Source organism: Oryctolagus cuniculus, chromosome 19 (genome assembly GCF_964237555.1).
Source record: "Oryctolagus cuniculus chromosome 19, mOryCun1.1, whole genome shotgun sequence".
NCBI lineage: Eukaryota > Metazoa > Chordata > Mammalia > Lagomorpha > Leporidae > Oryctolagus > Oryctolagus cuniculus.
Window position 1 is genome coordinate 43,329,152 of NC_091450.1, and position 15,637 is coordinate 43,344,788.

General features: G+C 59.0%; 2 protein-coding genes across 2 annotated transcripts; both read right to left on the minus strand.

Annotated features, from left to right (window-relative positions):
* Positions 1 to 1,747: 1,747 nt before the first annotated feature.
* Positions 1,748 to 4,368, minus strand: LOC100339034 (2-acylglycerol O-acyltransferase 3-like). Its single transcript, XM_002722829.4, has 7 exons — positions 4,137 to 4,368; positions 3,814 to 3,921; positions 3,663 to 3,733; positions 3,220 to 3,424; positions 2,830 to 3,004; positions 2,093 to 2,295; positions 1,748 to 2,006 (listed from the first exon to the last, which is right to left on the minus strand). Exons 1-7 carry the CDS (start codon positions 4,327 to 4,329, stop codon positions 1,852 to 1,854), a joined length of 1,110 nt encoding a protein of 369 aa, XP_002722875.3. The 5' UTR covers positions 4,330 to 4,368; the 3' UTR covers positions 1,748 to 1,851.
* A 4,934-nt stretch (positions 4,369 to 9,302) lies between these two features.
* LOC100339280 (2-acylglycerol O-acyltransferase 3) lies at positions 9,303 to 11,883 on the minus strand. Its single transcript, XM_008250710.4, has 7 exons — positions 11,625 to 11,883; positions 11,373 to 11,480; positions 11,222 to 11,292; positions 10,812 to 11,016; positions 10,415 to 10,589; positions 9,682 to 9,884; positions 9,303 to 9,595 (listed from the first exon to the last, which is right to left on the minus strand). The coding sequence occupies exons 1-7, from the start codon at positions 11,743 to 11,745 to the stop codon at positions 9,441 to 9,443; spliced, it is 1,038 nt and encodes a 345-aa protein (XP_008248932.2). The 5' UTR covers positions 11,746 to 11,883; the 3' UTR covers positions 9,303 to 9,440.
* Between the last annotated feature and the right edge of the window lie 3,754 nt (positions 11,884 to 15,637).

Consider the following 15,637-nt stretch of genomic DNA (forward strand, 5'->3'; position numbering starts at 1 on the left):
CACTCAGAACCCAGGAGCTGCAGCCCGGTGTCCCCTCTACCCTTACCCTCCCCACTCCCACCCACACCCCCACAGGCTCCCCAGGCACATGGGCTGCCTCCCTAAGGGAAAGGGGAGGCAGAGGCGCAGGGCCTGGGCAGGGGCACCTGCATCCCCAGGATTTGGGGACTCACCGAGCGCTAAGAAGGAGAAGACCCACTGGGAGACAGCGAGCACTTGGAGAGCCCCGCGGAGGGGGCTGCAGGAGGCCGCCATCTTGGAGGGGGGGCCTTGCCAGGGGTGAGTTCTTGTTATTCTTTTATTTTATTTATTTATTTTTAAAGATTTATTGGAGCCAGCACTGTGGCTTAGCGGGTATGGCCACAGCCTGCAGTTCCGGCTTCTCATATGAGCACCTGTTCGAGTCCTGGCTGATCCACTTCTGATCCGGTTCTCTATTTTATCCTGGGAAAGCAGTGGAAGATGGCACAGCTCTGACCCCCCCAGCTGAGCAGGATAAGGAGGCTCCCCTAGAGCGAGCCTGCCAGGTGCAGGGCAGAACCCCGGGGCAGCGGCCGGCGTGTGGCCCAGTGCTGAAGATGGCCTCTCCCAGCCCGAGTGCCTGGGTGGACACCAGCTCTGGCTCCTGACCCAGCTCCTTGCCAAGGACTGCGGGACCGGTTGCCCTGACTCGTTCCTGTCACTCACAGGGAGTCCTGGGTGGAGACATCGGGTCCTCACCTCAGCCCCGGCCCTGAAGCTGCTGTGGACATTTGTGGACGACCCAGAGGACGGGGGCTCCCACGGCCATGGGTCCGTGAGCCTCTCAGATGAACACTGCATCCATTTTTACAAGAGCCAAGTGAGGACACAGAGCAGGCAGCAAGAGCACTGAGCTGTCACGGGGTCTTGAAGGGTCTCGGAGGGACGACGGGGACAGAAATCCACAGTGCACGGGGGACGGCAGAGAGCGCAGAGTTCGGTCAGCACAGCTACGTCAGGACCTGGGGCCTCTTTTCCCAGTCCCGCCCCTCACGGGCTCCCACACAGCCCCTAGCAAGGCACAGGGAGGAGCGGGGCTGCCCTCACTCTGCTCCACTCACTCTCCCCAGCCCCACACCAGGCCCAGGCCCAGGCCAGAGCCCCTGCAGCCTCCTTACCAGGGAGGGCGAGATTCGCACCCTGGGACCCAGAGTGGACACTTGATTCCCATCAGAGGGAGGCAATTACATCAGCAGCTTCAATGACTGCCACGCTTCTCGCCCCGGGTGACCCCAGAGGCCAGGGCACCGCCCAGCGTTGTCCATGGGATGAGGGAGAATTGGACTGGAAAGGGAAGGATGAAGTAGCTTCCCCGGACAGTCCGCACCTGCTGCTTGTTTATGTCAGGGGTGCACAGAGCCGGGGAGCACAGAGGACGCTCTACCCACACCCAGTGTGCTGAGTGTCCCCTTCAATGTTACTCGGACCCCAGGGAGGCAGGCAGAGGAGGTGTGGATCCCTTGGTGGGAGGACCTGGATTCACCTGGTCATTTGCAAGAGGCCTCTGCGTCCCGAGACTCTCTGTCTCCGTGTGACCTGGTTCCAGTGGAACTTCAAATCTGCCACTCGCCATGGAGGCATGAACATGACCTCAGGTACCACTGAGGCTGAGATCTGAACTTCTAACAGCGTTTCTTAGCAAATAGCTGTGACACCAAACTGATGGAGACTAACTCTGGGACCATTGGTCTCAGTAACACCACGCCGGCAATGATGACACCAAGAGTGGTTGTAGGGGCATCCCTGGCTCTTATCTCTGCCCATCTCAGCCTTTATTGGAGGGACAAAGCAAGGTAGGGAGGAGTGTATCAGGGCAGAGGACGTGGGGTCTTAGCAGAAGGTGAGGTGGGTGGAGGCAGGGACCCCGCAGCTCTCCTTGTGCTCCTCAAACAGCCGCTCCAGGGCGTCCATGTAGAGCCTGTGGTAGTGGTCAACTTGCTCCTGGCTGGGGCTGCTGCACTGGGGCACGGGGATGGGGCCGCCCACTGCAGGGGAGGGAGACACGGGTGAGCCAGAGCTGCCGCTGGCCGTGCCGCCCACAGCAACCTCCTGCCTGCAGATGGGCACTCACCCACAGTGGTGATGGGCACGGGCAGGGGCAGCAGACCCCAGGACTTGTGCAAGAAGAGACCACGGCCCCAGAAGATGCAGGGAGCTATGCTGGTGACCCTCTTGCAGGTGACCTGGCACAGGTACTGCCAGGAGCCTTTGGAGAAATTCATACCTTTGAAGGTGTCGTTCTCCCCAAAGGAGTACACAGGCACCAGGGAGGCCCTGGGAGGGGTGAGGAAGAGACAGGACACAGATCAGGGTCCGGGTCTGCCCTGTCAAAGCCCTTGGGTCTGTGAGTCCCTCCCCTGTCTCCTGAGGCCACTTCCCAAGGTGTTTGGAGACACATGACCATGTCTGCCCAGAACATTCTGGAAGGAAGCCTCAGCTGTCTTGACCAATGGCTGTGTGGTGGGCTTGGCATATTCCTGTTCTCACTCAGTGTTTACAGCTGCAGCCTGGTGGCAAGGCAGGCATCCGCCCTGTGTACAGGTCAAGGTCAAGTCCAAGGGTTGCCCTCTAGATGGACTTGGAAGAGAACCCAGAGCTTCTGAAACCAAGGGACACAATGTTTGAGTCCACAGGGACGGGATATGGGATGGGGCACTGTAAAGGGAGAGACCCAGGTCTCAGGACTGACGGGAACCTCCATGTGCAAGCAACACTGCTCAGCGCTGGGGACCCACAGCCTCACCAACAGGAACCTGGAATTTGCATATGGAGAAACCAGCCCAGGGTCGAGACCTGTTACCTACTCACCCGTGCCTCAGTGCCAGGCGCACAAAGCCTTTGCGATTAAGGAGTTCCAGGCTGTGCTGCCCTGGGGCCGTGTACAGGATCTCCTGGGCACCCCCAATCACGATGACCACCGCCTGGCCCCGCTGGGGCTGAGACAGCACAAAGTCCAGGCTATGACGGCTCACGGGACGCAGTCCTGGGTCATGAGCAGGGGGGAGAGTCACCACTCCCTCTGTGGCTCCCGATTCCCTCACCCTGCACATTAGCAGGGGAAGGGGCAGCCCTAACACTCCATCCCACATCTCATTCACATGTCCAGCATATCCAAGAGTCAGGGCAAGTCCAGGGGTCCACATGGGTGCCTCATAGGGGTGGGGCACACCACATCCTCCCACACAGAGCAGGGCTTACCATGCATCATGATGTATTCTCGTAAAAAGGGGACATAGAAGAAGCTGGCCATCATGGCTATCCAGGGCTGCAGCCCCGGGAAGTGCCGGGAGAAGTCATTGCTCTCAGTGAGGAAATTACTGAAGGCTCCGGTGCACATGACCCCGTGGGGGTGGGCTCCCAGCACGTAGTTCTGGCTGGGGGGCAGCTCTGCCGTCTTCACCAGCTGCAGGAGAGGAGGGAGGCAGAGAGGGGAGGCAGCAGCTGCAGGTGCTGCCTCTGCCCCTGCTGACTTCAGAGGTCAAGGCCCTGGGATGGAGTCAGTTGCACCTCTCCACCCCTGCCCCTCTGTGAGCCTAGGCAGCAGGTCTCAGGCTGCAGGACAGGGAAGGGGGAGCAGGTGCAGGAGAGTGGGGTGAGGAAGTGAGGTGATTGAGGCGTCTCTGGGGAGGGTGACCCCTCACCTTGATAGGAAAGTAATCCCTTTGGTGTTTCCAGATGGCCCAGGTCCTTGGCCACACAAATCGCCTTCCCCCTGCAGGCAGAGTTGCAGGTGGCAGAGTCCCCGAGGCACCCTCCCCATCTCTCCCCACCTGGAGCCTGCCCAGAGCTCACCTTGGCTGGGTGTGTGCCTGTCCAGGTAGAGCCACATCATGTAGAGAACAGACAGAGGCCAGAGCCGCGTGAAGAGGAGGTGGAAGAGAAGAATGACGTTGAATGGGACTGGGTTGAAGTGAGAAAGAAAAATGATTTCTCATCAAAACTGCAGGCTTCAGCCCAGCTCCCCTCCCTGCACCTGCTGCAACACTGGAGGGGGCACCTCCTGGGGTCCTGGTCCTGCCCCTTGCCACCGTTGTCCTGAGCAGGGGCACCGCCCTCCTCCCTGCAGCCCCTTCTCCCCTGGGGCACCCAGGCAGTGCTGCCTCCTCACCTCTCACCTGAGCACAAAGTCAGCACGTATTGCAGTGCGCCCAGCTTTTCCAGCCACTGCTTCTGCAGGGTCTTCACAGGGCGGCAGGGCATGGAGGCTGTGGAGTCGGCCATCCCAGTGCCACTCTCTGCCTGCATGGCTCCAGGTGCGGTCACAGGTCCCCTCTTCCAGGGTCTAGGCTCTGGATGGGAGATGCCCATGCTGGAGCCTCTGAAGTGCCCAGGCACCCTCTGGGACTGACCTTGGCTGTCCTGGTCCGTCAGTCTTGGCTAGTCCCTGGGAGGAGCTTGGAAGAGAAGTGGGTGTATGGGGGAGGGATTGGCGGCTGGCAGCTGGCAGCTGGGAGCCAGTGTGCAGGGAGTGCACAAGCAGAAGCCCAGTTGTCCCACGTGTGGGCCCAGGCCTAGAGTGGTCTTTGCAGGACCCTATACTGACCTCTTGGGGGTTCCAGGGAAAGTCAAGGCTTCCTGGGTGCCCCGGACCACTTCCATCTTGTGCAGAAATACACCTGCATGGAAATGCAGCCACAACCAGAGACAAAGAAAGCAAAGTGAATCCCTCCTCCCAACATAAACCTTGAAGTGCGGCTGCTCGTATTAACCAGAGAGGCAGCTGCCCACTGTGATCTTGTCTAGGGAGGGAAGATGTCCTGAGTGCTGCCTCTGTACACTCCCATCACACATCTGTCCTAATTAATCAGCCCCTGGTAGCTCTTTTACAAACATACCAGATCCACCGATCACTAGAAGTGTTGTCCCAAGTCATGTAGGCTGCAATTTAAAGCCACCAATGCTGTAACGGCTAAGGTATGATGCTGATGAACCTGTAAATATCGTAAGAGACTTGGGATCGTTGCTCAGAAATCATGAAATGATTCCAGCCGAGCCCGCTGCTGTAATGAATAGCTTGAGCGGCCTCCGTCTCTGGTGCCTGTTTGGAGGGAGGGCGTTTTCCCACTCAGATTTCTGTAACATTTTGGTGCCTTGGCTGGGAAACCCCTGTTGTGTCCATTGGCAAGTGCTGGGAAACCCCCACGTGTTCAAACAAGGCTGGCCCTTTGAGCCTGGACCTGCAGGACTCAGCTGGGGCCCGGGAGTGCCAGCAGTCTTGAGGATTGGAAGGCGTGCCTCCCGACTCATTCCCCGGGATCCTAACTCCCTGAGCTGTACCCACTCTCCCCACCAACATCCCACAGCCGAACCAGTGGGCAGATCTCCTGGACTTCGGGACCTGGTAAGTGGCCCCGGGCACTCAGTATTGCCGCCTGCCTTTGTGCAGGAGGGGAGACTGATCACCTCCCGGCAATCGCCACAATTGCATCTGTAGGGTCCTCCTAGGGAGGTGTTAGGGTCCGAAAACACCCACCGCCCGAGGAACGACGCCAAGAGACTCTCTCATGCAACCAGCAAAGGGTTAAAGATTTATTGATCCAACATGTTGGGGCTCTCTGAACATACAAGAACAGAGGAGCCTCGAGGAACTAAAGTATAGGGTTTAGAAAGGCAAAAACCGCAAAATCGGGAGTGGGGAGAGAATACACGGTTGCTAAGCGGTTGCTAAAATCTTACAATCAGCAATTATGATCTTAAGACATAGACAAATCACATCTTCATTATTAGCCCAGGTAACCCAGGTGTAACCTTTCTATTTTTAAGCTTGAGCAATCATGCTAGGGGGGTTTTGTGCTCTGCCAAGGGTGATGTAGTGCACTGCTATTGTCCGACTATTTGAGATCATAGTTTCAGACCAGAGTCTCACGGTGTGTGTGGGGGGGTGCTTTCCCAGAATGGAGTCTCAAGTGCTCCAAAATGGAGTCCCTACTGTCAAGGTGCTACTTCACTCTGTCTTATTTTTACAGCTGCACCAGGAAGGTTTAAACCTGTAAGCTTAAGCTTAATTTTTTTTTTTTGACAGGCAGAGTGGACAGTGAGAGAGAGAGACAGAGAGAAAGGTCTTCTTTTGCCGTTGGTTCACCCTCCAATGGCCGCCGCGGCCGGTGCGCTGCGGCCGGCGCACCGCGCTGATCCGATAGCAGGAGCCAGGAGCCAGGTGCTTTTCCTGGTCTCCCATGGGGTGCAGGGCCCAAGCACCTGGGCCATCCTCCACTGCACTCCCTGGCCACAGCAGAGGGCTGGACTGGAAGAGGGGCAACCGGGACAGAATCCGGTGCCCCGACCGGGACTGGAACCCGGTGTGCCGGCGCCGCTAGGTGGAGGATTAGCCTAGTGAGCTGCGGCGCCGGCCGCTTAAGCTTAACTTTTACACCCGCACATGTACAATTTTAACTCTTCAGAGGCACCCGTCTGACAATGGCAGTCATTATGATTGGTTCTGTTGGGCCCCCTGGTAAGGGCCCTCTCTGGTGTCTCTAATGGAAGAGAGAGCTGCAGGAAAGTGGGGGGGGGGGGCACGCGTCCCTGCTCCCCTCTGCTAGCGGCCTCTGCGAGACTCCGCGGGACCTCTTGGTCTCCTGGGGCTGGGGTTCATGACAGTGCGGGGAGGGGTCGGGGAGAGGCCACAGTGGCCAGGGGGAGCAGGAACAGGGGGCTCCTCTCTGCGGGAAGCCACACTGGTGATGGGCCGGGTGCTGTTCCAGCGCCCTCTGCCTGCACAGGGCTGCCAGCACCCTCAGCAGGAACCCAGCTCCTCCTGCTTGCTGCAGGCAGACCCGACCCCACCTTGCACAGGGCCTGACCCCTACCCCCTGACAACCCCGCACAGGGCCTGACTCCGGACACCCCGAGTCCCACACCCCGTACAGGGCCTGAGTCCAGCTCCCCAGGCCACTCACACAGGGCCTGACTCTGACCCCCCCGCCAACTCCTGTCCTTGACCCTGCACAGTGCCTGACCCCGCCCCCATCCCCCCTCACAGGGCCTGACCCTGCCCCCCCAGGGCCTTTAGCTTCCTGCTGCCCCCTCTCCTCGTCCCCTGTTCCCCAACTCTGGGATGAACACCTCTGTCCGTTCTCCTCCTTGGCTCCTTTCCTGCTGGATTCCCAAGCCCCAGGAGCTCCCACGTGGACCTGACCTGGGCTCAAGATCAGCTCCCCATCCTCAGCGGGGTCGTCCTGGCTTCTCTGTCCCAGCTGGGCTTCTTGGCTTCTGTGGTCCTCTCCTGCCTCCTGCTGAGCCCTCCCCACCCCCTCACCCAGGGCTCCTTGGGACGATTCGGAGGGGCTGAGAGTCCCCTCCGAAGGGTGAGGCCACCTGGGCGGGGACAGTTCCATGCTGCACCTTTAGAGAGCTGGGGCAGCCCCGGTGTCTGGGGAAAGTACCCGGTGGGCAGTGCAGTGGCCAGCGTGATGCTGGCCTCGCTCCCACCCCAGCAAAGGAGGAAGCACAGAGGCTTTATCAAGGCCTGGACAGCAAACGCACCCAGGCCAAGGGTGCTCAGAACCCAGATGTTGAGTTTCTGACCCCCCAGCTGAGCAGGATAAGGAGGCTCCCCCAGAGCGAGCCTGCCGGGTGCAGGGCAGAACCCCGGGGCAGTGGCCGGCGTGTGTCCCAGTGCTGAAGATGGCCTCTCCCAGCCTGAGTGCCTGGGTGGACACCAGCTGTGGTTCCTGCCCAGCTCCTTGCCAATGACAGTGGGACCGGCTGCCCTGACTGGTTCCTGTCACTCGCAGGGAGTCCTGGGTGGAGACTCCGGGTCCTGGTCTCAGCCCTGCCCCTGAGGCTGCTGTGGGCACTGCCACTGCCGGTGTCTGTGTCCCTGTGGATCACAAAGGGACTCTGCATACAATTCTACAGCAGCAAAGCCAGGAAGATCAGGCAGCAGTAGACTGAGCTGTCGCAGGGCCCTGAGCAATCCCTGGAAGGACCACGTGGGACAGAAATCCACAGAGAGGGTGGGACAGGGAGGGCAGAGAGCAGAGCTCCATCAGGACCAGGGCTGCTTTTCCCATTCCCGCCCATCACGGGCCCCATCCGGGTCCCAAGCAGCCCCCAGAGAGGCCCCGGGGGCAGTGGAAGGGATGGATGAAGCTGCTTCCTGGGAGATGTCCCACACGCTTCCTGTTGAACCTTGGACGCAGACACAGAGCCGGGGGAGCACAGAGCACACTGACCACAGCCTGTGCCGGGTGTCCCCTTGGACGTCCATGCTGTGGGCCATCGGTCCCCAGGGCGGCAGGCTGGGGAGCTGTGATCCGTAGGTGGGAGGTACTGGGCTCATTTGGGAGGGGCTGTGGCACCCCAGGCTCTCTGTCCCTCTTTGATTCTGGTTCTTTCATTGCTTTAAATTCTTTCAGATTTATTTATTTATGTTGAAAGTCAGGGTTACAGAGAGAGGAGAGAAAACCTCCATCTGCTGATTCACCCCTGAAATGACCACATCAGCCCAGGCTGGGCCAGTCAAAGCCACCAGCCAGGAATTTTACCAGGGTTTCCCATGTGGGTGCAGAGGCCCAAACCCTTGGACCATCTCCTGCTGCTTTCCCAGGCCATTAGCAGGGAGCTGGTGTGACCAGGATCTGATGTAACTTCAATCCACCACTCTCCATGCAGTGGTGACCACACCTGAGGTCATACAGGAGCCATGAACTTGAACTCCAACATGATCTCTTCACAAATGGCCAGCACCAGGTGTTTGCTTACAGAGACCAAAGCTGATGCAGACTGGGACCTTGGTCTCAGCCCTCGTCTCCCCGAGCCCCAGCAGGGATGACGGGGACACCGATGACGAGAAGATGGGTGGGAGCCTCCCCGGGCCCTCACCCTGAGCCCTCCTCTGTCCTAAGCCTTCACGTCTTCATCCGTTGCATCTTCACCTCGGCCTGTGGGGCTGAGCCTCCTGCTGGTGGCACTGGCTCTGGATGCTGCTGAAACACAGCCTGGCCTCGGCTGCTCTCCCAGCTCCAAGGACACTAAAGGCCGGGGAGCCCAGGGGCAGCTCTGTGCTCAGCTCTCTCTGCTCTTGCCCTGGGTCCTCCCATCCCTGCACCTGCTGGGCCCTGACCCAGCTCAGCACTGCCCCAGCTGCCCACTCCCTGCCCCTCCAGGGTCTCCTCCCAACCCTGTCCTGATCCTGCCAGCTCTGAGCTAAGCAGCAGCCTTGCTTCACAGGGGGAGCAGGGGCCCAGGACGGGGAGACGTCTCCCAGGTCCCGGGGCACAGTCAGCTCTCCTGGCAGGAGAATGCAGGGTGCTGAGACCAAACCGAGGCAGACCCTCTGCAGCAGACAGGACGGGGTGGCAGTGCCTGGCCGCTCTCCCCTCCAGAACCAGCATTTATTGGAGGGGAGGTCAAGGCAGGAGCTTGGGGTCCCAGTGCAGGGGGCTCAGGGGCTGAGTGGAGAGGCCGAGCCAGGCCTAGAGGAAGGTGAGGCGGGTGGAGGCAGGGACCCCGCAGCTCTCCTTGTGCTCCTCAAACAGCCGCTCCAGCGCGTCCATGTACAGCCTGTGGTAGTGGTCAACTTGCTCCTGGCTGGGGCTGCTGCACTGGGGCACGGGGATGGGGCCGCCCACTGCAGGGGAGGGAGACACGGGTGAGCCAGAGCTGCCGCTGGCCGTGCCGCCCACAGGAACCTCCTCCCTGCAGATGGGCACTCACCCACAGTGGTGATGGGTATGGGCAGGGGCAGCAGACCCCAGGAGTTGGGTGAGAAGAGTCCACGCCCCCAGAAGATGCAGGGAGGAAAACCAACGATCTTCTTGAAGATGACCTGGCACAGGTACTGCCAGGAGCCTTTGGAGAAATTCATACCTTTGAAGGTGTCGTTCTCCCCAAAGGAGTACACAGGCACCAGGGAGGCCCTGGAGGGGCGAGGAAGAGAGAGGACGCTGCTCAGGGTCCTAGAAGGACACACCAGCACTCTGGGGGCAAAAAGTCCCTCCCCTGTCTCCTGAGGCCACTTTCCAAGGTCTGGAAGCTCTTATGTCTGCCCAGAAAGTTCTGGAAGGAAGCCTCAGCTGTCCTGACCAATGGCTGTGTGGTGGGCTTGGTGTATTCCTGTTCTCACTCAGTGTTTACAGCTGCAGCCTGGTGGCAAGGCAGGCGACAGCCCTGTGTACAGATCAAGGTCAAGTCCAAGGCTTTGTCTCTGAGACAGGGTCACAAGGAGAACCCAGGGCTCTGGGCCCAACGTCCTTGCTGGTTTCAGTCTGATGCTGCTCACTGAGGAGGAGAAGTGGGCACAGCCAGGTCTGACAAGGTGGCATCAGGGCCGACAGGTGCATCCTGGTACAGGGTGTGCTGTCGGCTCTGGAGAGCGCTATGTCAGCTGCGGGTATTCTGAGGTCTGACCCGGGACCCAGCCCAGCCTCGGCTCTTGCACACCACTCACCCGTGCCTCAGCGCCAGGCGCACGAAGCCTTTGTGTCTTTTGAGTGCGAGGCAGTTCCTCCCTGGGGCTGAGTACAGGGACTCCTGGGCACCCCCGATGACAATGACCACCGCCTGGCCCCGCTGGGGCTGAGACAGCACAAAGTCCAGGCTGTGCCGGCTCACGGGACGCAGTCCTGTGTCATGTGCAGTGGGGAGCAGTCACGACTCCCTCAGTGACTCTCCTGAGTCCCTCACCCCACCTGTTAGCAGGGGAAGGGGAGCCCCACATCTCATTTTCCAACCCCAGCCCACCCTGTGCTAAAGGAGAGCATGGTCAGTGCTCAGGGCAGGTGTGGAGTCCTGGTGTGGAACGCCCTGGCCAGGGGCTGTCTCCTGCCCTTTAGCCTGGAGCTCACCAACAGCCATGATGTAGTCTCGGAAGACTGGAAGGTAGAAGAGGCCGGCCAGTGTGGCTAGCCAGGGCTGCAGCCCCGGGAAGCGCTGGGAGAAGGCATTGCACTCGGTGGTGAAGTTACAGAAGGCTCCAGTGCTCATGATGCCGTGGGGGTGGGATCCCAGTACGTAGTTCTGGCTGGGGGGCAGCTCTGCTGTCTTCACCAGCTGCAGGAGAGGAGGGAGGCAGAGAGGAGGAGGCTAAGCTGCAGAGGCCAAGGCCCTGGGATGGGTCAGGTGCACCTCTCCACCCCTGCCCCTCTGTGAGCCTAGGCAGTGGGTCTCAGGCTACAATATGGGAAAGGAGGAGCAGGTGCAGGGAAGTGGGGTGGGGGAAGGGGGAAGATGTGTCTCTAGGGAGGTGACGCCTCACCTTGATAGGAAAGTAATCTCTTTGGTGTTTCCAAATCCTCCATCTTTTTGTCCACATAATCTGTCTTCCCTCTGTTGGCAGAGATGGGGGTGGCTGAGACCCTGAGGTACCCTCTCCATCTCACCCACCTGAAGCCCTGCTTAGAGCTCACCTTGGCTGGGTGTGTCCCGGTCCAGGTAGATCCACATCAGGTAGAGAACAGACAGAGGCCAGAGCCGTGTGAAGAGGAGGAAGAGCAGAAGAACCATGGCGAAAGGGACTGGGGAATGGTGAAGAAGAAAAATGGATTTCTCAGGATCCCCAGTTCTGCAGCCACACCTCCCGTCCTCCACCTGCAGGGATCCCCTCCCTCCAACGCCTTCTCCCCGGGCAGAGTCCCCATCCCCTTCCCCCTTATTCTCACCTAGGAACAGAAATGCAAACACATAGTGGAAGACGCCCACTACTTCCAGCCACTGCTTCTGCAGGGTCTTCCCAGGGCCAGGGGGCACTGCGGCTGGGGAGACGTCCATCTTGGTAGCCATCTCTGCCTGCAGGGCTCCAGGTGGGGTCACCGGTGTCCCCTCTCCCAGGGTCCAGGCAGTGGCTGGGGAGATGCATGGATCGGGAGCCCCAGAAGCGTCCAGGCTCCCTCTGAGACTGATCTTTGAAAGTCTTGGCTCTGTCAGTCTATGCTCACCCTGGGAGGAGGGTGTGGGTGTGGGGGTGTGCAGGGGAGGGGCAGCACCTGAGCAAGGGATGCAGGGCATGTCCATGCAACAGGTCAGCCCGCCCACAGGGCCCCAGGTGCAGGCAGTGGCAGCAGCCAACTGAAGCAGGTTGAGCACTAGATTGAGTGGTTCCCTCTCTTCAGATCTCTGGGAATGTCCAGTCTCCCCCAGGTGCCACCGCAGGCCCCGAGATGCCTGGGACCCCTCCCACCATGCACACCAACACACCAACCCCGGGAATTCTTCTCTACTTTACTTCCCTCGGTCACCCTTCCCCCCCCCCCACAGGCTAAGATGTCATCCCTGGGCCACACAGTGGCCACCGACCGCCTAGGAGAGAACAGGAAGGGACACCATCGTGGGCGTCTGCTCCTGGAGCTGCTGCCTGAGCTACTCCGTGTGGAGCGCAGACAGCACGTCCACTGTGTCCTTCTGCATCCGGACTGACTGCAGGTGCACCAGCGGTCACCGGGATCCCCAGCCCCACCCCACACCAGTAGCAAGATGGGGACAGATACAGGGCTGGGGCATTGGCCAAGCCCACCATGAGCCTAGGTCCAGCTTTGCCGGTGCAGGGAGGAGGAGGTCAGTCCCCAGCAGGGATGGGGACAGGCAGCAGGGAACCCAGGGGAAGATCTCACTCAGCAGGGGCTCAGAACCTCCTGCACCTGCCCTCCCCAGCCTGTGGGTTCCAAAGTGGCCAACAGGGAAGCTCTGGGCTGCAGCTCAGCCCTGGCCTGTAGCCCTATCCTTCCCCATGGCCAGCCAGTGCCAGGGATGCAGCTTTGCCGGGTGCTCCAGCATCCACTGCCCCAGTCCACTCTGTGTGCACGTCCCCCAGTTCGGGGCTATGGGTATATCGTCCAGCACCAATGGGAGCAGGTGGGTGCTCAGCCCAGTGGGCTCCATGCAAGGCTGGGACAGCACAAGGAGCATGACCTGCAGTCCCTTGGATCCTGAAGGGGTCCTGGGCAAGTCTGGGAGGAGCCCAGGGCTGGATGGAGCCCTGCTCCTGGGAGACCTCTCCTCCTTCTGCAGGGCCCTGCCAGCCCCCTCCTCTACCTCCCCATTCCTCACCCCAGGAGGGTGAGCACAGCCACCTGAGGGGTGGCACAGCCACCTCTGGGTGCTCGCCAGGAGAAAGGTCCCAGGCGTGGGAAGCGGAGACAGACCAGAGGGAGGATTGCCCAGAGCCCTGCCCCTCCTTGCTCACCCCACCATCAAGCCCTGTGCCCACCCACACGAAGCCCCCTGGGACAGCCCAAGCACCTGACCCTCGGGCTAGGTCTACGTCGCCATGTTCACTCTGCATCCCCAGGAGATGTGAGCCACTGCTCCCGGGTTTGAGAAACTCAAGCTGGGTTCCCTGGTGACCCCAGCAATGCCCCACCTCCCCTCAGTGGGGAAGGGGAGAGCCACCTGCAGACCGGAAGTCACCTGACCACCTCAGGACCTCAGCCCACAGCTCCCCCCTCCTTGCTCACAGGAAGGGGCAGGGGTGGGGGCTCTTTCTTTTTCTCTCTCTCTCTTTTTTTTAATTTTTAAGATTTTATTTATTTATTTGAAAGGCAGATTTGAGAGTCAGAGAGAGACAGAGGTCGTCCATCCCCTGATTTACTCTGCTGATGGCTGCAAGTTCTGGAGTTGCGCCAATCCAAAGACAGGTACTTCCTCCAGGTCTCCCACATGATGGCAGGGGCCCAAGGACTGGGCCCATCTTCTACTGCTTTCCCAGGCCATAGCAGAGAGCTATATCATAACTGGGGCAGCCTGGACCCAAACCAGCGCCTATAGGGGATGCTAGCACTGTAGGCGGTGACTTTTCCTGCTATGCCACAGCCCTGGCCAAGGAGGCTCTTTCCTACAGGAGCCTGGCAGCTGGGGTCAGGTGGCTGGTGGTGGGGGTTGGGGGTGATGTGGGGACAGGGAGCTCCCAGGGTCACGGGGAGGAGGGGAGGACTCCCACCCACCCCGTCTTTCCTTCCCTGGCACTCCGCCCATCCCCTCTGTGGCACACAGACAAGGGCTCCAGGTTCCTTAATGCCTGGGCAGATGAGATAGGGCCCAAGGCATGTCCAGACTCATTTATTTCAGTTGCTACAGCAGCTTATATAGCCAAGGCAGCCAATCCGGTCAAGGGGCAGTTTATGCTCTAACCAGTCACAGCCTGTTGCAGGCAGTATCCAAACCCATCCAATCAAAGCCTGTTTCCAGGTGGGTTTTAAAGCCATTCCTAAATAACTGATGCTCACATGCCAGTGGCCATCCTGGCATGGCCTTCTCATTCCACCACATTTCCCCCTTTTCCTTAGTTTTTGAGCAATGGGAGGCATGATTCTTGGCCATACCATTGGTGACCCCATTTCCATGTATGTGGTCTCCATAAGCGGTTGTGCCTGTCTTAGGTTGTCCCCCAGGGGATCTTACCTATCATTGACTAACCAGCACACAAAACAGGGGACCACAGGAGTGCTTGCTTACATGGGGGTAGGAATGAGGAACAATGGTTATCAGGAATGGCGTGATCGCACACAGGCTGTGGGCTGTTTGAGTGGCTGACCAGAGCTAGTGGGGGTATAAAGCAGTAGCGGATGTGGCTATGGGCAGTTTCTTAGGGTAGGATGATAGGGCAGGTGCGTCTGCTACCAAGGCGGACTCTCAGCCTTGTTCAGCTGGTTCTGGTTGGCTGACAGTTGCAGGCTTGATGTTTCTGGCTGGTACCCAAATGGGCCATCCCGCATTCTCTGGAAAGACACAAGCATATCCTCGACCCTTGATTAGCAGAAGCCTTTTTACCGGCGTTGGAATCCAGGGCCTGAATTCTGCATCCGCTCCTACATTTATGGCAGACATGTGGGAGGGATGTGGTCTACTGGCTGCCCTGAGAGCCTGGGGTGCCTGGGGACTGTCACAAATGTGGGGATCCTCACTGGGTGTGGATGGGATGACCTCATGTGGGTTATTGCCTTGAGGTTGTCTGTGTTTACCCCACAAATATTTGGGGAGTGGCTAACGAAGCATTGCTACCTTGTTTGCTACATTGTTTTCTGCATTTTTTGCTTCATTGTCTGCTACCTTGTTTGCTACCTTGTTCGCTACCTTGTTTGCTACCTTGTTCGCTACCTTGTTTGCTACCTTGTTTGCTACCTTGTTGGCTATATTGTTGGCTACATTGTGATTTTCACAGTCTGAGCTCCTTCTCCCTAAGTCATAAACTGTTGCATGTGAGGCAGAGGCTGGAGTGACAGGCTCCTATCACTCACAGATTCACTCTGTTTGGTAATCTGTGTGGGATCCTGAGAGGGGGGTCTCTTTCCCATGTTTGAGTGTTTAAGAGCAGCGAGCCCCGCCAACTCTAGCCAAAGGAAAGACACCCACAGCACTGCTGCCATAACAAAACGAATTCCTAGCACCTCAGTGGCTGATGGCATTGTGCAGGGGTCCCTACGTTAGACAAACAGACAGTGGTGTATCAGATCATACGCATGTCCTGTGCTTAGTGGGGGACTTCCTTGATTCGTTAGGTCAAGGCCGTATGCCCACGCAGCGTCTCCAGAGTGTCACCTCTCTCGAGTGAGGGAAGATGACTTGGTTCTGAATTCTGGGATGATCAGTCCTTATGTGAATTCGCTGGGCAAACCGAAAGTAAAAGGAGGAGCCGAGAAGTGGGGTACAATTCTGGGCCGTGTGTGCCTAAGCTGGGGTC